This window comes from Dendropsophus ebraccatus, chromosome 3 (genome assembly GCF_027789765.1).
Source record: "Dendropsophus ebraccatus isolate aDenEbr1 chromosome 3, aDenEbr1.pat, whole genome shotgun sequence".
Classification (NCBI taxonomy): domain Eukaryota; kingdom Metazoa; phylum Chordata; class Amphibia; order Anura; family Hylidae; genus Dendropsophus; species Dendropsophus ebraccatus.
The window spans coordinates 124,055,835-124,078,152 of record NC_091456.1 but is presented as its reverse complement, the minus strand read 5'-3'; the positions used below and the strand labels follow the sequence as shown (position 1 = coordinate 124,078,152).

At 40.5% G+C, this 22,318-nt stretch overlaps 1 protein-coding gene across 4 annotated transcripts in view; it reads left to right on the top strand.

The window, feature by feature from the left end:
* Positions 1–22,318, top strand: part of GRAMD2B (GRAM domain containing 2B) — a 135,400-nt gene that overhangs the window by 90,189 nt on the left and 22,893 nt on the right. For 3 of the 4 annotated variants that reach the window (XM_069962629.1, XM_069962633.1, XM_069962631.1), the window contains exon 2: positions 21,301–21,417. In XM_069962629.1, coding sequence (XP_069818730.1) covers positions 21,301–21,417 — 117 coding nt within the window. Of the gene's footprint in view, positions 1–20,247; positions 20,282–21,300; positions 21,418–21,751; positions 21,833–22,318 lie in introns of those variants that run through there. The other variant, XM_069962632.1, reaches the window with a different exon arrangement.

Sequence of the window (22,318 nt, the reverse complement as noted above, 5' to 3'; positions counted from 1 at the left end):
GTACATTAGAGAGGACAGTGGTACAGTACATTAGAGTTTTGGAGCAGCACCACCCAGGGTGTATTGGGTGCCTGCGGGAAGTCGAGACCACGACTTGACTTTGTATATAGCAGAAATCTCCACGGCACTGCAAAGTAGTCAAAAATAAATGTGATTTATTCCATAGTGAAACTCTGGTTGGTGCTGTCATGTACTCCAGGAAACATCATTACCGTAAGTAATTTCCTTTTTTGCGCCATTGTGTTCTTTCTATCGGTACCTTGATTGCGCATATACGACTTTTTGATCGCTTTTTATTACAATTTTTCTGGATTTGATGCGACCAAAAATGCGCAATTTTGCACTTTGGGATTTTTGGTGCTTACGCCGTTTACCGTACAAGATCAGAAATGGGGGATTAATAGATCGGGCGATTACGCACGCGGCGATACCAAACATTTTTTGTTTATTTTTATTTATAAAATGGGAAAAGGGGGGTGATTCAAACTTTTATTAGGGGAGGGGATTTTATTAATAAATACTGTATTTTATCTTTACATACAGTAATTAAAAGCCCCCTGGGGGATTTCTATATACACAGCACTGATCTCCCATTGAGATCAATGCTGTGTATAAAATAAAGCAATGATCCATCAGATCGGTGCTCTATTATAATGGTCTGCAGCAGACCATCTAAATAGATTGCCGAGCCGGGATCAGCGCCATTCCGACACTGAGCCCTGGCCGGCTCATTAGAACAGATCTCCCCTCCGTGATTGCATCGCGGAGGGGGGGGGGGGGAGATCCCCCACTAGACACCAGGGACAGGGGGCACATATACTCTTCAAATGCAGCTGTCAGCTTTTGACAGCTTCGTTTGAATAGTTAATGAGCCGGCCGCGGCGGTTAATACCTGCGGTCCCTGGCTGGTATACCCGTCATGCATCGTTATGTGTGAATAAAACAAATTTTTTATTCTCTTTAAAGGAGAAGTCGAGCCAAAATTTTTTGATATATTACTTATGGAAAGTTATACAAATTTCTAATGTACATTAATTATGGGAAATGCACATATAGGGCTATTTCCCTTAATTTAGTAGATCATGGAGTGTTAGACTATGAGCAGATGATGGGAGAAGTAGTACTGTGTATATGTTGCATCAGCACTGAGCAGGGAGGGAGGAGGTAGATGCACAGGCACCTTTCTCCCTCCCTGCCCTAATGTACTGATTGAATACATTTATGGAATACTTTTGGGAGCAAGGACACTTGCTCCCAAAAGTATTCTATAAATGTTTTCATTCAATAAAGCACACTGTACACTACATTACTTTACATAGACATCCATAGAAACAATAAAGTCCCATAGACTCCTACATATAGAGCGCCCCCTGTTGGACACGCCATAGGAATTACACCCTGGTTTGTGACGTCGCTGTATCTGAGAGAATTCTAACACTCCATGATCTACTAAATTAAGTGCAATAGCCCTATATGTGCATTTCCCATAATTAATGTACATTAGAAATTTGTATAACTTTCCATAAGTAATAATATATCAAAAAATAAATGTGAGTGGCGATTATTTCCCAGGCACCTTGACCAGCTGGAGTGCCGATCATTGGTTCGGGCATGTCTCAAGAGCCACCCAAAAAGTCTATTGGTGACACATTACACAGGTCAACAAAAAAAAAAAATTTACTGGTGTCCAAAATATTTTAATGATTTTGGGGTATTTTTGGGGTGCTGATTCTGAATATGCTATCAGTTTTGCCAGATTGGCTCAAGTTTTTTTTCATGTCTTGTTCATTTTTGAAGATTACTTTCTAAAACTAGTTAAAATAAACTAAAATCAACATTTACTTGTAAAATTTATTGTATTCATGACAATAGCAATAAAGTTAATGCGCGTGTAGCAAATTACGTCTTTTTTTTTTTTTTTTTTTTTTTTTTACAAATTTCACGAAAATTCTCAAAAACTTGAGCCAATCTGGCAAAACTGATGACATATTCAGAATCAGCACCCCAAAGTTACCCTAAATTTGTTGAAATATCTTTGGCCCCAAAAATGCTGTTGACCTGTGTTATCAGTGTACTAAGGCATGAGACCTCTCTTTAACCCCTTAAGGTCCAAGCCAATTTTCGTTTTTGCGCTTTTGCTTTTTCCATTTTATGTTTAAAAGTCCATAGCGCTTGCATTTTTTCACCTAGAGACTTATATGAGTGCTTATTTTTTGCGAAACCAATTGTACTTTGCAATTACAGGCATAATTTTTCCATAAAATATGTTGTGAAACCGGAAAAAAATCATTTGCGCTGTCAAATTGAAAAAAAAACGAATTGGTTTTGATTTCGGGGAGATTTGCATTTACGCCGTTCGCCCTATGGTAAAACTGAGTTGTTATGCATGTTCCTCAAGTCGTTACGATTACTATGATATATAACATGTATAACTTATATTGTATCGGATGGCCTGTAAAAAATTCAAACCATTGTTAACAAATATATGTCACTTAAAATCGCTCCATTCCCAGGCTTATAGCGCTTTTATCCTTTGGTCTATGGGGCTGTGTGCGGTGTCAGTTTTTGCACCATGATGCGTTCTTTCTACCGGTACCTTGATTGCACATATACGACTTTTTGATCGCTTTTTATTACATTTTTTCTGGATTTGATGCGACCAAAAATGCGCAATTTTGCACTTTGGAATTTCTTTGCGCTGACGCCGTTTACCGTGCGAGATCAGGAATGTGATTAATAGTTCGGGCGATTACGCGCGCGGCGATACTAAATATGTTTATTTATTAATTTATATTTATAAAATGGGAAAAGGGGGGTGATTTGGACTTTTATTAGGGGAGGGGATTTTTTATTAATAAAAACACTTTTTTACTTTTTTTTTTACATGGACTAGAAGCCCCCCTGGGGGGCTTGTATATACACAGCAATGATCTCTCATAGAGATCAATGCTGTGTATATACACAACAAAGATCCATGAGATCGGTCATAGATTACTATGGCCTGCTGCAGGCCATAGCAATCTACTGCCGAGCCGGGATCAGCGTCATTCCGACGCTGAGGCCCGGCACGGCCAGAAGAACGGATCTCCCCCCCGCGATCGCATCGTGGGGGGGGAGATCCGACCCACTAGACACCAGGGATGTGATGTCTGAAGCCCTTCAATGCAGCTGTCAGGTTTGACAGCTGCATTGAAGTGCTTAATTAGCCGGCGCGGCAACGGGACCCCCGCCGGCTAACAGAGGCACTGCCCGGCTGCACGTGTCAGCCGGGATCAGCGCCGTTCAGAGCGGGGTCCCGGCGGGACCCCGCTCTGAACACCCCCCGCGGCGCCATGACGTATTAGATACGTCATGGGTCGCTAAGGGGTTAAAGGGGTTATCCAGTGCTACAAAGACATGGCCACTTTCTTTCAGAGACAGCACGACTCTTGTCTCCAGTTCAGGTGCAGTTTGCAATTAATCTCCATTCACTTCAATGGAACTGATCAGCAAAACCCTGCCCAAGCCGGAGATAAGAATGGGGCTTACTCTGGAAGAAAGTGGCCATGTTTTTGTAGCGCTGGATAACCCCTTTAACAATCTGCTCCTTTGATATTGCCAACAATGCCTCCTTCCTGTGCCAATTCACTGCGTTGGTTGCCCATTCCTCTCAGAATACAGTGTATACACTTCATTCTCACCAACAAAGATCTTGGATGTATTGGGTCTATGTAAGGCCGGCTTTACCTGCAGAACATTCACTCAACATACCATTCCATCTAGGTAGATTCATAGTGTTGACATCCATGTCATTTGTTTTAGGTCTGTGCAATCTGCCTTCTACTGATATAGGCTGGAATTGTACACCGGGCTTGGCAAGAAAAAAGGCGTAAATTTTTGTGCAAAAATCTGTGCTTTTTCCCTGCTATATGCCAGGCGTATTCTTGATAAATTCCCCCCTTTCTTTGGATCGACAGGCCAAATGCTGCTCAGCCCTTGAAGCCCAGGGGAGAACACCCTGTGGGCTTTATCTCCTAATTTACATAAAACTTCTAAAGCTTATTACTTGGGAATGGATTGAAATAAGTTATATCTCCTGACTGAGGAACACGTTGTACACTGCCTTAAGGGATCAAAAAGCTGCTGACAGGTCCACTTTAATTCTCTTGAGAGAGCCCTCAATTATTCCGCCCTTAAACATGAATGGGCTGTCATCCAGAAGTTCTTTTCCTTGAGTCCACCATGAGGCCATGTTCATACACTGTCAAAATGACAATCCTTTTTATTGGATGGCCATTGTTTAAAGGCAAATAACTGGCTTTATTTTATAGTAATGGCCAGTCTTAACAGCCGCTATTTGTCGTTTAATGGTGGCTGCCCAATAAAAATGGCCATTTTGGCAATTTGTGAACATGGCCTAAACCTGCACTCTTGGCTTACCTGTGCTTGTTTATTTCTGCGAGAATAAGGCTGCTACTATGGCTGATCTCTAATAAGAAAAAGATCAGACGTTGAAATTCTTGATTTCTTCCCCCCCCCCCACCCCCCTTTTTTTTCTTTTTCCTTTCTGATTTTTGTTGCCATGGGTCGGACAGCCCCTATCCATCGCACTGCAGTCAGCAGGTCTGGCCATGTTAATGCTGTGTATGGCCAACTTTTAGAGATTAGATTCCTAGTTTACTGTGTTGTTTTATGTAGTTAAGACTACAACTACAAGCTGTGGTCACTGCTCTTTCATACACAGTAGCATGGTTGACATGATTGTCCAGTGAAAAGAGTGCTTGCAAATATACTTTCCTGTTCCGTGAGTGTAATTCAAGATGAGGTCCCATTCAAGCCATCAATTTAATCTTAAGCAAACATGCCCAGATATGCAATCTCTTTATCGTGTCTTCACCTGTCTGTAGTATTGACGTGTGTCCTTTCATTAATGGACAATGCAGTAAAATGTGTGTAATCCTACATGTACTTGTAGTAAGCTGTGAAGACATGATTGTGGAAAGAAGCTTCTTATCTCAGTGTGTCCGACAATATACAAGTCAGGTAATAATCTTGGAAATGTGCTTCGTTCCTCTACTGCTGTAATGTGTTGTGGAACAGTACAGGCGGGTTGCTTGACTTCCTATGTGTAGGTGAGTGTTACCTTTGCTAACTGTTACACATTCCACTGTAGAATAATTTTCCAGTTCATCAGATATCATAAAATGATGAGGTCACTTCTGCTAATGTTTTACATAGTATGTAACCAGCACCTTACACTTACAAAAAGGGCACAGTTTGTGTTGCATATGTTCCCATGTGGATAGTGTTATACATGTAAATATTTTTTACATTCCACAGGCCACAAAAAAAAAAAAACCTTCAGGCTATGTTGACACATTTGTTTTTTTGATCCATAATTTTACTACTTGCAAAAACTGTTTACTTATGAGGTGTATGTTGAGCCATAACAGACAAAAAAGGGGCGAGGGGGACAAGTAACACCTATTTAATATATCAAAGGGTTTAACAGGGTTGAAGCGGGATTTTTTTTGTTTGTTTGTTTTTAATGACTGAACACAAAAACAATGGGACACAACCTGAAGTTAGCTGGGGAACAGACCAGAAAATATTATTGCATTAAAGGGAATCTGTCAGCTGTAATTCCTGTTCCGAACTGCTGACACTGTTCTATATAGCTGTTACATCACAATGAGACACATGGAACCTTTTATATATCCATTTGTGCTTCCAGAATGTAAAAAAATGCTTAGTACAAAGAAGCAACAAGGCTTTTCCAAGCTCCTGAAGGGCAGCAAGCTGTAACCCCCCCCCCCCCCCCCCTTCTCCCATACCTGACCCTGCTAAATGTTTTGGTTGGTCTTTTCTGCACAATCTTTTTTTTATATGTGTTTGATATAGAAAAATAATGACCACTATGATGAAACTTGAGCCCTAAAATGTGTAATGTATGTGGCTCTCATTAGTAGATGTTAAAGGGGTTATCCAGCCCTACAAAAACATGGCCACTTTTCCCCCTACTGTTGTCTGCAGTTCAGGTGTGGTTTGCAGTTAAGCTCCATTCACTTCAATGAAACTGAGTTTCAAAACCCCACCCAATCTGGAGACAACAGTAGGGGAAAAGTGGCCATGGTTTTGTAGCGCTACAAGTACAACAGACATGAATGAAGTTAATGACAGACAGGGGGAGAGGCTCCCATCCATGAGGGCAATATACAAGTTATGGGGAAAGAAGAGTAGATGAGGGAAGCAGCTGTTCATATAGCAGCACTGGGTACTACAGTGCTGTAGGCTACAGGGTTTTCAAGTTGCTTCTGAAGGTTTTAATGGTGGTAGGAAGTGTGAGTAGGAGAGGTAGTGTAATCGGGCAGCAGAATTTAGGGTGGGTAGAGTGTTAGCTGGCAGGTGACAGAAAAATGTTTCAGCAGTTCAGACAGGAGATGAGAGAATGATGGGAGTTATGAAAAGAGATGATTCTAGAAAGGGTTTTGAAGGGGAGAAGGCAGGAGATTGAGAGGATGAAGTGAATATACTTGATAAAGTGGGGTTTGAGTGTGCCCAAATCTGAATTTTATCACCTTTCACTGTCTGATACAGGGCTCCAGACTAAAAAATTTACCTAGGAGCCATTGGCTCCTAACCTGAAAAATTTAGGCGCCAAATAGAATATTTGGTCGCCAACATTTTAAAACATGTAAAATTAATGTTATGTTAAATGGGACTTACTGTGTGCAGAGGCCACGGCAGCATCCTCCTTTAGATTCTCTCTTAGTTCTTAGTTTGAAAACGTTCAACATGGAAACTTGCAACTTGACAACCATATACAGTCTGACTCAGTACTTCAGCTTTACTTGGCTAGCCTTCTAATGAGGCTTACTCTTCTGAACTTAAAAGCTTGCAACTTGACAACAATATACAGTCCACTAGAATGTGTGAGGTGGTCTACAGGGCTCGCTCCAGCTTTTTGTGGGCCCTCGGGCGACAGAGCCTCGGCGGGCCCCTTTTGAGGAGCAAATCATGGAGAGACAGGTGAGGAAAGATTTGCAGCAAAAGAAACATGCGGCTGCTGCATATCTTTCTCCTCCTGTATCTCCTGATCTCCTGTATGCAGCCCCTGCTGTGTGTGTGTGTGTGTGTGTGTGTATGTATATATACAAGCGCACACACACAGAGCAGGAGCTGTATACAGGAGAACTAGCAGCACCAGCATGAGATATATATATATATATATATATATATAGTGAGACCCCTAGTTCTCCTATATACAGGTCCTGCAGTGATATACAGTGTGTTTATTTATATATATATATATATATATATATATATATATATATAATTATACATACACACTGAACATCACTGCAGGACCTGTATATAGGAGAACTAGGGGTCTCACCATGATAGATAGATATATATATATATATCTATCTATCTATCTATCATGGTGAGACCCCTAGTTCTCCTATATACAGGTCCTGCAGTGATATACAGTGTGTTATATATATAACACACTGTATATCACTGCAGGACCTGTATATAGGAGAACTAGAGGTCTCACCATGTTCAGAGGAGAGAGACGGAGAGGAGAGAGACGGAGAGGAGAGAGACGGAGAGGAGAGAGACGGAGAGGAGAGAGACGGAGAGGAGAGAGAGAGAGAGATATCTAGTTGTTTTGTGTATAGAGGTCCTGCTGTAACATATATATATCCTGCTGTAATAGAAATATATATATATATATATATATATATATATATTACAGCAGGACCTCTATACACAAAATAGAAACCAGCACATACAGAACACTTAGTTTGCAGAGCCTACCGTGCTGCCCTCTATCAGGTCAGGTGTCCCATCACATGACCCGTGACATCATCAAAGGTCCTTCACACTCAAAGGTCCTTTCCTACTCGGCTGTAGGGAACATTTGTGAAGGAAGACAGGTGCCCGGGGACCCCAGTATGTATTGGCGTGGCCCCTAACTGTCACATGCGGCCTCTAGGGGCCCAGTCCTCTCTGTTACTACACTTTTTTTTTTTCTTTTTTACTAACAAAAAAATGTAGTAACAAACGGGACTGGGCCCCTAGAGGAGCTGTGGGCCCCAGCATTTGCCCTAGTTAGCCGAGTGCTGACGCCGGCCCTGGTGGTCTACAAGTCAGGTTCTGAGTCAGTGTATATACATACAGACACTGAGGGAAGTGGTACTGTGCAGTGTATATACATACAGACACTGAGGGAAGTGGTACTGTGCAGTCTATACATACTGACACTTGAGGGAAGTGGTACTGTGCAGTGTATATACACACACACACACACTGAGGGAAGAGGTACTGTGCAGTCTATACATACTGACACTGAGGGAAGTGGTACTGTGCAGTGTATATACAGACACTGAGGGAAGTGGTACTGTGCAGTGTATATACAGACACTGAGGGAAGTGGTACTGTGCAGTGTATACATACACACACACACTGAGGGAAGTGGTACTGTGCAGTGTATACATACACACACTGAGGGAAGTGGTACTGTGCAGTGTATACATACAGACACTGAGGGAAGTGGTACTGTGCAGTCTATACATACTGACACTGAGGGAAGTGGTACTGTGCAGTCTATACATACTGACACTGAGGGAAGTGGTACTGTGCAGTGTGTATATATATATATATATATATATATATATATATATATATATATATATATATATACACACACACACACGCTGAGGGAAGTGGTACTGTGCAGTCAATACATATCTCGTCACCCCCCCCCCCCCCCGCACCCCACACGCACTGACTACCGCACCTGGCCGCCATCACAACAGACACTACCAATCAGCCGCCCAGACCGCGGTCCCCCCACACAGATTAGTGGCCGTCCGCCACCCCTGCCGTCCCTCCGGTTGTACTCACACACACTATCCACAAATTGGTGCCGCTGGGGTGCACTTGAAGAACCGCCGGGTGAGGAGAGGCGTGCTGGAGGAGTGTGGCGCCTCTGCGGCCGTCCGTCCAATGAATGACGGACGTGCTGGATGACGTCACTGGAGAAGCGTGTCCCCGCACACGTCATCCAGCACGTCCGTCATTCATTGGAGGCGCCACGTGCTTCGGTGCAGCGTGCGGAAGTCCTTAAAGAGACAGCCGCCGCCGGGGCCAGTCGCAAATTTCGCCCAGATTAAGAAATCTGGGCGCCATTTGCAAGATATCAGTCACATTGGCGACCATTTTGGTCGCCATCTGGAGCCCTGTGATACCGCTCCGTGTAATTAAGACCATGATCAGCCGTGGAACCAATCATCGACTGATCTTTTGTCTTTCAACGTTTTAACCCCTAGACGACCCAGGACGTAGGGTTACGTCATGGAAGTCTGTCACCAGACGACCCTGGACGTAACTGTAACCCTGGGTGGTTCTCCCGCTATGAAGCGCGCTCCGGAACGGAGCTCGCTTCTTAGGAGGTGGGGGCCGGCTGCAGTGAGCAGCCGGGACCTCACCGGTAATGACACGCTGCAGCGATCGCGCTGCCGCGTGCCATTAACCCCTTAAACGCCGCGATCGTGCCACGTGCCATTAACCCCTTAAACGCCGCGATCGTGGCCGATAACACTGATCAATGCTATGCCTATGGCATAGCAATCATCAGTGTAGAAATCAAACTAGTGAATGTAAAAGTCCCCCAAAGGGACTTCAAATGTGTAAAAAAAAAAAAAAGTTAAAAACACTATTACACTACCCCAAAACCCCTCCCCCAATAAAAGTTGAAATAACCCCCCCCCCCCATCCCATTGTATAAATAAAACATATAAAAATAAATAGATAAACATATAATATACCGTAGCGTGCGTAATTGTCCGATCTATTAAAATATAACAAGCGTCATTGTGATCGGTGAACGGCGTACACGAAAAGAGGAAAAAAGTGCGCGGATTACAGATTTTATGTTAAATTATATATTTTTAAAAAAATCAATAAAAAGTGATCAAAACGTCCGATCTTCACAAATATGGTATTAATAAAAACTAGAGATCATGGTGGAAAAAGTGACACCCCATACAGCCCCGTAGGTGAAAAAATAAAACTGTTATAAGTGTCACAATAGGGCTATTTTATTAATATTTAATTGCCAAAAAAAAGGATTTCATAAAAAAAATATATATATAACATTAGAGAATCTGTGTAACGTGCATATGGTTGTGTTCGGACTGACCTATAGAGTAATAATATCATGTCGCTTTTACCATATAGTGCATTACATAGACACAGGAACCCCCCAAACGTTACCATATTGCATTCTTTTTTACGACTTCACCAATTTATATCTTCATAAATAATATATTTGGAATTCCATCATACATGTTATGGTAAAATGAATGACGCCATTACAAAGTACAACTATTCCTGTAAAAAACAAGCACATACATGGCTTGTAGATAGAAAACTGAGAGTGCTAGAGCTCTTAAAAGGGGAGGAGGGGAAAACGAAAACACTAAGATCAAAATTTGCGCGGTCCACTGGGTCATTTTGGGCCTGGTCCTCAAAGGGTTAAAAAAAATCATCGGCTGCACATTGCTGTGTGTTATAGTGGTGTGTAGCTAACTGCTGATGACACTGTAAAAAAAAAAAAAAAAAAAGATACTTACCTGTCTATAGTCTGCCTGTGTCGTCCTATCTGTTTTCTGCTCACCGCAGTGTCTTCTGAAGGCGCCTCAAAAGTGACAGGCCGCTAAGCCAATCGCTGGCCACAGCGGCCAGTGGCTGAGTGGCCTGTCACTTCAGAGACTTCAGAGACAGAGGCGGCCACTAAGGTGAGCAGGAAACAGGCAGGAGGACACCGGGGGAATGTGGACAGGTAAATGAAAGGAATATTTAAATATAAGCCCATCCTTATCCAGGTGGCATCATTGCTGCACCATGTCTCAAAGCCTGGCAGATACATCTCTCTAATGGGAATTTGTTGGTTTCATCATGATGCCTATCTTGCTGTTTTCAGTGGTATATCACATATTCAGAATTGTTCAGGAGCACTGTTGTTTAGTTATTTACAGTGTACAATACAGGTATGAGCCAAACCTTCTCCTATAGGATCCCACATAGTCATGTTCTCCAATGCAGTACCAGTCCAGCTTCTATTTCTGTTACTATATTTTGCTTTGCTAACTTGGTAAATATTCCACACAATGGAGAGTCAGCTTAATGGAATTGTATGGTAAGCAGAGAGGCTATTTGATGTTAGTAAGGCAATGTCCTTACAACCATGGGGAAAGATGACGTATATCCTAACAAAGGATGATAGTTTTGTTTGTTTTTGGGGTTTTTTCTTCTTTGATCTGGTAAAGCACCAGTCTCTTGGTCTGTAATATGAGATCTAATACAATCAAGTGTGTGAACTGTCTGTTGTATAAGTGTTATTAAAATGGTATGTGCTGTACATTAATGAGTCATGAATGAATTCACCTGCATTACAAGCACAACATGGCTTCTCTCCATGTACTAGTAACAGTGTTTGAACAGGACAAGCTGTACAGTGACCCAGCTGTGTTGGGAATTGTATATACTATGGTGGTCTGGTGGAAGCAGGACAGATGATAATTTAAGTCATGCGATCACCCTGCGCCATTACAGGGAATCTCTGAAGGAGGTTCTTTGTTATGGCGATTGGGCTGGATAGGCTTCAGAACATTCTTATAAGTTTTGAAATGTTTTACTCTGAAGCAAAGTAAATAGGGACTCTTGCATACTCTGATTTGTAAAGCCTTTCTGTCAGCCACTAATCTTAATATTTTATGTCAACAAACAGCACATTCTTCTAATATGAAACTTCTTTCCAACTGAGCAAATCGGGTGAACTAGTATCCTATTGGATGGTATATTAACAAATGAGCACTTGATAGCAGCTCAGCAAAATACCAGGACTGTACAAACCAGAACTCTTTAGATGCCGTTATCAAATCAGGACTGATGTATTTGGATTTCTGCTGTAAAACAATGTATTATATCCACAATCAGGAGATGACATATAGTCCATTTGTGGGGCTAATAAAATGTAAGAAAACAGTCTTGGTAGTAAATGGTACTGATCTAGAGAATAAAGTTATTGTTTTCACTGCAAAGTGAATGGCATAAATGTAAGAGTGCCTTTACATAGAGATTTAGCTGACAGATTTTTGAAGCCAAACCCAGAAACAGACTTTAAACAGGGATCAGGGCATAAAAGAAACACTGAGATTTCTCCTTCTCAAATCCATTTATGGCTTTGGCTTCAACAATCTCAGTTAAATCTGTGTAAAGGCACCCTAAGATGCTAAAAATAAAGTCTTATTTGATTACATCCTCAAAAAAGTTAATCAGTGTTATGAGCCCCAACTTGGTGCCATTAAGATGTACAAGCTGTGCCACAAAACAAGCCCCTATAGTGCTATGTTCAATTTTATTATTATTTTTTTTTTTTTATCACTCACAAAATGCATACTTGCTCATGAAGCGCAAAAAGCCTGGCTTCAAATGGGGGCTGTCAAAATTGTTATCCTATCAGACTGGGTAAAAAAAATTAGCTTCCTATTGCCATTCCTTTACGCTCTATTTTCCAGTCTCTGATGATCTCAACTTTCTGATCCTCTGTTTTTCTTTTTGCATATGCACTCCAGAATCCTAAACCTTTTTTTTTCTCTATGAAGTCTGTTTTTTTTTTTTGTTCATGGTATGGTGCAGCAAGTGATTGCACAGCTCCTGTGCCCATACTTCAAGGTGACTTGTGGTTTTCATATAGCACATGTCCATTTATGTTGCACGCCAGTCAAATTCTCCAAAGTCTAGCAGAATAAAATAAATAATAAATTGTACCCCTTATGCGGGGTTTACACAGACAGATTTATCTGACAGATTTTTAAAGCCAAAGCCAGGAATGGATTAGAAAAGAGGAGAAATCCTCAGTGTTTTCTTTATGACCTGTTCCCTGTTTATAGTCTATTCCTGGTTTTGGCTTAAAAAATCTGTCAGATAAATCTTTCTGTGTAAGCGCACCATTAAGGTCAAAGCCAATTTTCCTTTTTGCGCTTTTGCCTTTTGTACTTTAGGTGAAAAAAATGCAAGTACTATGGCCTTTTAAACAGAGACTCATATGCGACACCAATTGTACTTTGCAATGACAGACTTTATTTTCCCATAAAATATGCTGCGAAACCGGAAAACATTTTGTTTTCATTTAAGAGAGTTTTGTGTCAACGTGTCAGTTTTACCATAGGGACGGTGTAATCTATGTTCCTTACTTCAGTATGATTACAATGATATGTAACTTGTTTTATTTTGTCGGCTTTTAAAAAATTAAGACCTTTTTAAAAAAAAAAAACATGTTTAAAATCACTCTATTCCCATCCTTATAATGCTTTTATTTTTTGGTCTATGGGCCTGTGTGAGGAGTTATATTTTTCCACCATGGGCTCTGCTTTCTATTGGTACCTTGTTTTGCGTATAAATAATAAAAAGTGATCAAAAAGTCACATTTATTCTGGATTTTATTGCCCCCTCAAAAGTTATACAAATTACCGATATACACTTATTATGGGAAATGCTTATAAAGTGCTTTTATCCCTGCACTGATCACTGCATCAAGGCTTCACTTACTGGATAAAATGTTGATGTCACGACCTGACTCCCAGAGGGATGCTCAGTGTCCCTCCAGTGCCCTGTGTCCCTCAGTGTCCCCTGCCATTATCCTCTCCAGCAGCCACAGCCCGAACAGCTCTTGAAATCGTGTCATGACCTCACCATTTTATCCAGGAAGTGAAGCCTTGATGCAGTAGTAAGTTCATATTGGTGATTTGTATAACTTTTTTTTTGGGGGGGGGGCAATACAATTCTTTAATAAAAATTTTATTTGTATATACACAGCAATGATCAATGAGATCAGTGATACATTGCCGAGCCAGGATCAGCGTCAGTGTGACGCTGAGGCCCGGCCAGAAGAACGGATCTCCCTCCCTAGCCCCAAACCCCCCCCCCCCCCCCGTCCGTCTGTGATGCGAGATCCGTCAAACTAGCCACCAGTGACATGAGATACAAAGCATTGAACCTTAGCTGTCGGGTTTGACAGCTGCATTTAAATGCTTAATTAGCCGACGCGGCAATGGGACCAGTGTCTGCTAATAGAGGCGCTACCTGGCTGCAGATAGTAGCCGGGAGTGGTGCTGTTCAGAGTGGGGTCCCAGCGGGCCACTATAACATACGAGGTATGTCATGGGACACTAAGGGGTTAAAATAGATAAAATCTAACTCCCAACTTTTTTCCTACAATACATTAAACTTGCATCCAAGGAGTGGAGAACATATATGTGGCAGGAGGTAATTCACACCTGGATGGGGAAAATGTTATGCATTTTTGGATTCCTATATACAAATTAATTACCTGGCCTTTTTTTTTTTTTTTTTTTTTTTTTTTTTTTTTAATCACTAGGGGTATGTTCACGGTAAGAAATACGTGAGGAATTTCAAGTTAAATCCACGTTTGTATTCCGCTTGATATTCTGTGTGTAAAACATGTACAAAGCAATGTCCCATCGTGTTCAATGGGATTTTTACTCTGTTGTTCACACAGCAGAATTTACCTGCAGAATGTCTCGACATAGATTCCACTAGAAAAATACCATAGAAGTTATTGGGGCTTTGAATTTTCGCTTTCGCTCGAATTCCATGCCTATTCCACCAGAGCTGAAGAAGAGGTGATTTTCAAGAATAATTATTCTTCAGTGTGAATATACCCTAAGGCTGGGTTCACACTATGTATATTTCAGTCAGTATTGTGGTCCTCATATTGCAACCAAAACCAGGAGTGGATTGAAAACACAGAAAGGCTCTGTTCATTCAATGTTGAAATTGAGTGGATGGCCGCCATTTAATGGCAAATATTTGCTGCTGTTCTAGAACAATGGCTGTTATATTGAAATAATGGCAGTTATTTACTGTTATATGGCGGCCATCCACTCAATTTCAACATTGTGTGAACAGATCCTTTCTGTGTTTTTAATTCACTCCTGGTTTTGGTTGCAATATGAGGACCACAATACTGACTGAAATATACATAGTGTGAACTCAGCCTAAGGGTGCGTTCACATGTACAGGATCTGATGGCGCAGATATGACGTTGCAGATCCTGTACGTGTGAACGCACCCTTAAAGGGGTTATCCAGTGCTACAAAAACATGGCCGCTTTTTTCCCCTACTCTTGTCTCCAGTTCAGGTGTGGTTTGCAATTAAGCTCAATTAACTTCAATAGAACGGAGTTTCAAAACCCCACCCAAACTGGAGACAAGAGTGGTGCAAAATGGCCATGTTTTTGTAGCGCTGGATAAGCCGTTTAAGAAGTTAAATGTGACTAAAAGAGTTTTACACAAAATCTGGACAAAGAAACAAATGGTGTGTCCCCTTTCTTTCATTGTGAATAACAATCTTTGGAATGAATCTGTGGGGGTTTTGTCACTTACGTTTCTGCTGATTTTAATGCTTTGACTCTTTCATTTTTAGGGAGAATAAGCAAAGTAGGGGTGTGATATATTGCACATCTTGTAACATGGATTACTAATGGCTTGTGTGATTTTTGTTCCATCTGGTCATAAAAGCCGATATACAAATGGTTACGTTACACAGAGAGCACCTGACTCTGCATCCCGTGACTTCATGTCCATCGCTGTGCAGTCACAAGACAGGTGTCCTCGTTCATCTCTTGAATAATTCTTCCATAAAAATAAAGATTACTGCGCTGCTTATATAAACCAATGGTGCCTGGCGTGTGCGTGGTCAGACTTGTGTAGAAGTTAATCTTTTATAAAATTTTATGGACTACATATTGTAAAATAGTGACATTATCTCGGTCTTTTATCTTCTTGCTTTATAAGAGGTACTTTACAAAAAAAATTTACTGTATGTACAGTGGTGCCTTGGATTACGAGCATAATTAGTTCCGGGACTGTGCTTGTAATTTTCCCTTTGCACACCCCCAAAACCATGTAAAACAAATGAAACAAACATTTAGAAACAGCAAAGTATGTGATATAAGTTACTGTACAGTATAGCAATCAGCATGTGGAATATAATGTAAAGTAAGTGCATAAAACTAAAAATACAGTCGCAGTTTGTAGATACAAGATGGAGCTGCAGATCACCATAATGCAGTAGCGTATTATAACAGGCTAGAATAGAGAAGTAGGGCTGCTGTCAGAGGTCTGTGTGGTCACATGACAGCAATGGGGAAGGGGATGTGTTCAGCATGGACCAATCAGGAAGGGAGAATCACAGAGCTGTGCAGGAGGACAGTGACAAACTTTTCTATACAGCAATATAAATGGCCGAGTGTGAGTGCAGGCACCTTTATAGCAGCAGTGTGTATAGCTGAGTGTAAGTGCAGGCACATTATAGCAGGAATGAAGAGGATGGGAAACACAAGGGCTGACAGACTGCAGGTAGCATGAAGTAATGAGCAGGTCAAATGTGGTCACATAAATGTAGCATTCTATGTCCAGGAGAGAGGGGTTACAGCTATGTAGATGATTTGGAAGGTGAGGGAGACTTCCTGAGTACAGTGCTATAAACCATGCTATGCAGACAATCCTCTTTCCATTCTCCCTTCCACCCAGTACAGGGAGCTTTTAAACCAAAGCAATGCTCTTAAACAAAGTTACAATTTTGAAAAATTGGGAGCTCTTTTTGCAAAACTCTCTCAATCCAAGTTACTCTTAAACCAAGGTACCACTGTATATTGGTTGATATAAAAAGAGTGTAGTAAAATTCCTGCACCATATATTCCCTAAAATAAAAAGACAGGGTGGATGAGTAAAATATTTAGTGCAAAAGTACATTACAGGGTGCATTTACAAAGACAGATTTATCTGACAGATTTTTTTAAGCCAAAGCCAGGAATGGATTGCAAAAGAGAAGAAATCTGTCTTTCCTTTATGACCTGTTCTCTGTTTATAGTCTGTTCTTAGCTTTGGCTTCAAAAATCTGTGAGAGAAATCTGTGTAAATGCACCCTAAGGGCCGGTTCACACTGAGCAAACACGGCGCAATTCCGCAGCGGAGAGCTCCGCGCACGCTCTCCCATTCGCTTAAAGCAGCACACTGAGCACGGCGGGATTCTGCCGCGGATTGCGCCGTGTTTGCTCAGTGTGAACCGGCCCTTATGCTGTATGATAAATTGGGTGCATCTTTAAACAGGTGTCTGTAGCCGCTATTGGTGGCTTTAGTCCCTTTTTACATGGGCCAATTATCGGCAATGAGCCTTCCTAAGGGTCCATTTACACAGAGATTTGAAGCCAAAGCCAAAAACAGACTATAAACTTTGGACAAAATCAGTCCACCACCACCACCACCATCGTAGTTGATTGCCTGCAGAAGAAGTCTTCTCCGCTTCATTGTCATGCTATAACAGGAGCTCTGCTTCTTCCGTGACCAGCAGGATGAAAAACTGTAGAAATTGCCTGCAGAAGAAGTCTTCTCCGCTTCATTGTCATGCTATAACAGGAGCTCTGCTTCTTCCGTGACCAGCAGGATGAAAAACTGTAGAAATTCTCTATGTACTATAGAACAGTCAGAAAAACAAAGAACTGTGTGGGGAGATAGATTATTTATTTTAATTGAAGCCAGACAAACCCTTTTAATGGTATAACTTATTCATTTGTCATGATCTATTTAATGTCCTTCATATAACAAGAAAACCTGATATTATATAAGTCTATATCCTAATAAGGAAAATCTAAATTTTAAAATGGCATGGCTTTACTTTTCTTAACTGTGTATATTTTGTCTTGCTAAAGATCAGGGAATAGTTTCTATAAACTCTTATATTTGCTATACATACTGTAGCACATGTGTGGATGTTATTTGGAACATATCTGTATGATAAGTCATTGTAAATTTCTACAGAGGTTTTTTTTAATAACTACTATTGCAAAGGAGGGCACAGTCTACTCACCATGATTAACCCTGCTGTTCTCAAAATAGCCTATTGATATGAACTGTCTCCTGTATCCTTCACCATCCTTACAGCAGTTATTTTCAGTCTTCAATTATGTCCATTGAAGTCTATGGAGACAGATTCAATTATGGAAAAATGTGGGCACCACAGAAATGTATGGAGCAAATAATATGTTCAAAATTAGGGTGCTGCCCCCTGCCATATGAATAAACCATAGATAACCAAGAGAAAGAAAGAACCATAGGGTATATGATTGAGGCGCACATCTATAGTAATTTATAAAATAGCTTTATTGACACTGGCTACAGAAATTAAAAAAATATAAATAACACATCTTATTTCCTGCTACATTGGGACACTAATTTGTGGGGTAGTATTATTGCTATCATGTCTTTGTACTGTGTTATTTATATTTTACTACTTCTCCTGTCTTGCAACTTTTTTGTCTAGTCCCATTTCAGCTTATTTAGCTTGGGTCCGTAGCAGTGAGCAGCCTCCTGTACCCTAGGAGGCTGCCGTTTTTTGTGATTTTTAAATGTTTTTAATGTCTGTAGCCGTTATTTTATATATTACTATGTGTGCGCCTCAATCATATACCCTATGATTCTTTCTTTTACTTGGTTATCTATGGAGACAGTTTAACACAATCCATTCGCAGTGGCCGTAATAAATGTTAATGACACTTTTTGGTGGTCATTATTTGGCAAACAGCATGATGTTGTTTTAAGTTCGCAGATTTTTTTTTCTTTTTTTGACACCCTTTCGGTCTTTTAAACAAAAATGAATGGACCTTTAAAAAATAGGTTGAACATGGCCATGATTCAACCTAAACCTTCAACCTAAGTAATGTACCATTGACGGCCGCTTAAGTATGTTAAAGAGGATTTACCACCAGGTACATCCTCTTTAACCTGAACCCACGGATCGAACAGCGCCCGCAAGGGGAAGCCGATGTGCACGGCGCCGTTCTATGCACTGGAACTGGCCAGTGCTCAAGCACTGGAGGTAGGCCGGCCCGCCTCTAGTGGGAGGAAATTCCCTCCCCTGTGTGATGCGGCTCCATTCATTCTAAGAGAGCCGCGTCATACAGGGGAGGGAATTCCCTCCCACTGGGGGCGGGCCGGTCTACCTCCAGTGCTTGAGCACCGGCCAGTTCTGGTGCATAGACTTTTTTTTTTTGTTATTTTTATCTCCTGCAGTAATGTAACTTCAGGAAATGTATTGTAGAATTGGGTCAACGTGCATATAGACATGGCTTCTTTCTTTCTTTCTTTCTTTCTTTCTTTCTTTTTTTTTTTTTTTTTTTTTTTTAACAAAAAAAACCCAAATGCAGAGCATGTTGTGACTTTGTTTTTTAGGGCATTTAGGCAGTTTTGCAAAAACACCTTTTAAGTAAGGTGTGTCAAGGTGGTGGTGGTGGTGTGTTTTGCTGTTTTTGTTTTTGTTTTGTTTTTTTTGTTGTTTCGGGGGGGGGGGGGGCAATACATGTATATATTTAAAGATGTGACATATCGCAGCAGGAGGAATAGTCCGTTTTATTAAAATATAGCCTTATTATTCCCGCACGGTGAATGCTGTAAATGTTTAAAAAAAAAAAAAAAAAAACAGGATTGCTGGTCACCAATGACATCGGTCATGAAGGGGTTAAATAGGTATCTGGTTAAAAAAAAGAAAAACTGTCCGTTCACACTTTTGTTACACCGTATGTAAACTTGCCTTCTGTAATTTCATCATCAGTCATGTCTCTTAACAATTTGCACAATAGTGCTGGATTTCCTGGCTGTGCAGCTGACTTCTGTTATACCACTCATCTAGCATATTCCTTGCGTTTTTTATTAATTTGGTTTGAACACATTTGAATATGTTTTGACTGTAAAATGGTTTTCTTCTTACTATTTGTACTACTGTGTGACGATTTATCATACAGTATGTAGCAGTTCTATCTCATTTTTATGTGAGTGGGTATGTATAGCATTGATTCAGATTCATAACTTTATTTAGAGCTAGAGCAGTGGTAGTGTTTCTGCTATATGTACCAGCAGCGCTCAGTGCACCTGATTCTGTACTAGACACTCTCTTTTCTTGGAGAGCCTCTGCTCTGTCATGGGTTCATACTGTACAGAAAAGTGACATGCTGCCTTACACTCTGTACCAGAAGCATTTTTGTCTGGTGATTGGTCAACACGTGAGCTTGTTAGATAGAAGGAGGAAAGAAAAGGTGCTTGGATCGAGTGAGTCATGCTCTATAAGACTACTTCCTCTTATGTCATCTGGTAGATATAGTAGGCAGGATTCAGTCTGTAGTAGAAGCATTTCCAAGTGGACAGGTGTGCTGAAGGTAAGCTCTCGGGCTCTGTGTGGCTTTTACTCAACTACATAGTACTATACTACTGGTGAATAGACTGAAAGCTCTATGTACACATTTAACCTGGACCTTCTTCTAAGGTGTCTCTGCAATGGATAGAGAGAAGATATAATCATGCTTTTCTCATGTCTGTCTGTCTTTATGAATATGAATAATTCTATCTTGCTGTCTAAATCTATATGAATGTTTATTACTAGCTGAATATCACTAAATTATCTATCTGTAACTGTCTGATAGCATATAGCTATTGCAAATGAAACTTCTGCAGCAATACATGAAGTATTTTGAACTGGTTATTTCCTAACTGGATACATTTGTACATTTTTTATGATCATGTTTTTGAGGGGACGCGGGAACAGGCGTGCTTAGTGTTATGTTTGGTTGATATATTTTATAATGAACAAATTGGTTATCCATAGGTGAAATAAAGAACCCCTGAAACCCTGTAGCATTGTTGTGTAGGTGTTCTGTGGATCATAGCAGCCATCAGTACTTAGAAGTACAGTTCTCCATGCAGCAAATGTGGAACAATTTTGATAGACTTCCACCAGCACCCGGTGGGTACTTCTGGTAATATTCAATTGTCACGTTTTACGTTGCAGTTAGCTTCAATGAGGTTGGAGGTTGTTGTGAGTGTTTCTTGGTAACTCTGGTTAATGTGTATATTTTATTTGCAATAAAACAGAGAATGGTAGAGTATGAGGAGTAGTCTTAGTCTAGAGAGGGATCTTGTTAGCAGGCGTGAGTGTACATACTTATAAAGCCGAATATCCTGACGATTAGGAAACTAGCATTCTAATTCTTCAGTTAAACTTTCAAATATGTCACTAAGGAAACCTTACTGACTTTGTTATGGACAGTACTTTCTACATCTAGCGTTGCTTACTTTATAATTTCTACATACTGCAGCATTTGATTTGTCTCGTTTATAAAGTTTTAATATTGACTACGAATAATCTTCTGGATAATATCCCTTTTTTGTTTTCTTAAAGCTCTGAAACAGAAAATGGGCCTGATGAAAATAAGGTTACTAAGCCATATCCTAGTCCTCAAGTCGTGATTAGTGATGCAGATGTGACTGAAACCCGGCAAAAACTACCTCTGTCCAGGTAAATGGTAGTTCTGTTTCTCTGATCTTGTGTATGAATTAATCAGGATATTCACATTGTGATTCACAAATCATATCATATACAAGAAAACAATCATTTCAATCATACATGTCCAAATGTAGAAAAAAATGTGAAACTTAGTCACTGAAACTTATTACATAAATTTATTTTTTTTATTGCAAATTGAATTTAATCACTTCCAATAACTCATTGTCAATGTGATGTTGCCCCAATGAATGTCTTATGCTCATGGCTGATCCTAATGCGTTCCGGAGTGACCTCAGTACACAGCAGTGTTAGCCGTATTCACGTGACATTTTTCCATTTACCGCAGATCACAGCAACATAGGTAGACCAACATATTGCCTTTTGGATCTGCAAACATGCGCAGTTTTCTTATGAAATTCCATCTAAAGTAAGCACAATGCCACATGTGGTCACATCACCATCCTGAATGTTTTCATTATTTTACCCAACATGAGATTTTTTTTTTTTTGGTCTGTGAAATGGACTGTGGCGACAAGAGGATCTGTCCTCAGTTCTCTATTTATATGCGGCGTTATACAAAGGCTTCAGCCATGGCCGCATTATTCTCTCCAGGGAAAATACAATAAGCAGAGGCTATAAAAAAACAAACATTTTTTTGAGTTCGATTTTTATGGTTTATATACTTTGTGTGTTCTACTTTGTATTCAGGAAATGGCACTGTCTGAGGTGAAAATAATAGATCAGAGGTTGCAACTAAAACAAGTAAAGCCTGCCCTACCGCATACACTGGAGTGGATTTGTTACAGTACTATGAGTTATGTTTACTGCCAAGTTCAGGTGCTACTTTAGTTCCTCCTTTCCCAACCAGAAAGAAGAATATATACTGCACACTCCTACTCAGAGACACATATGT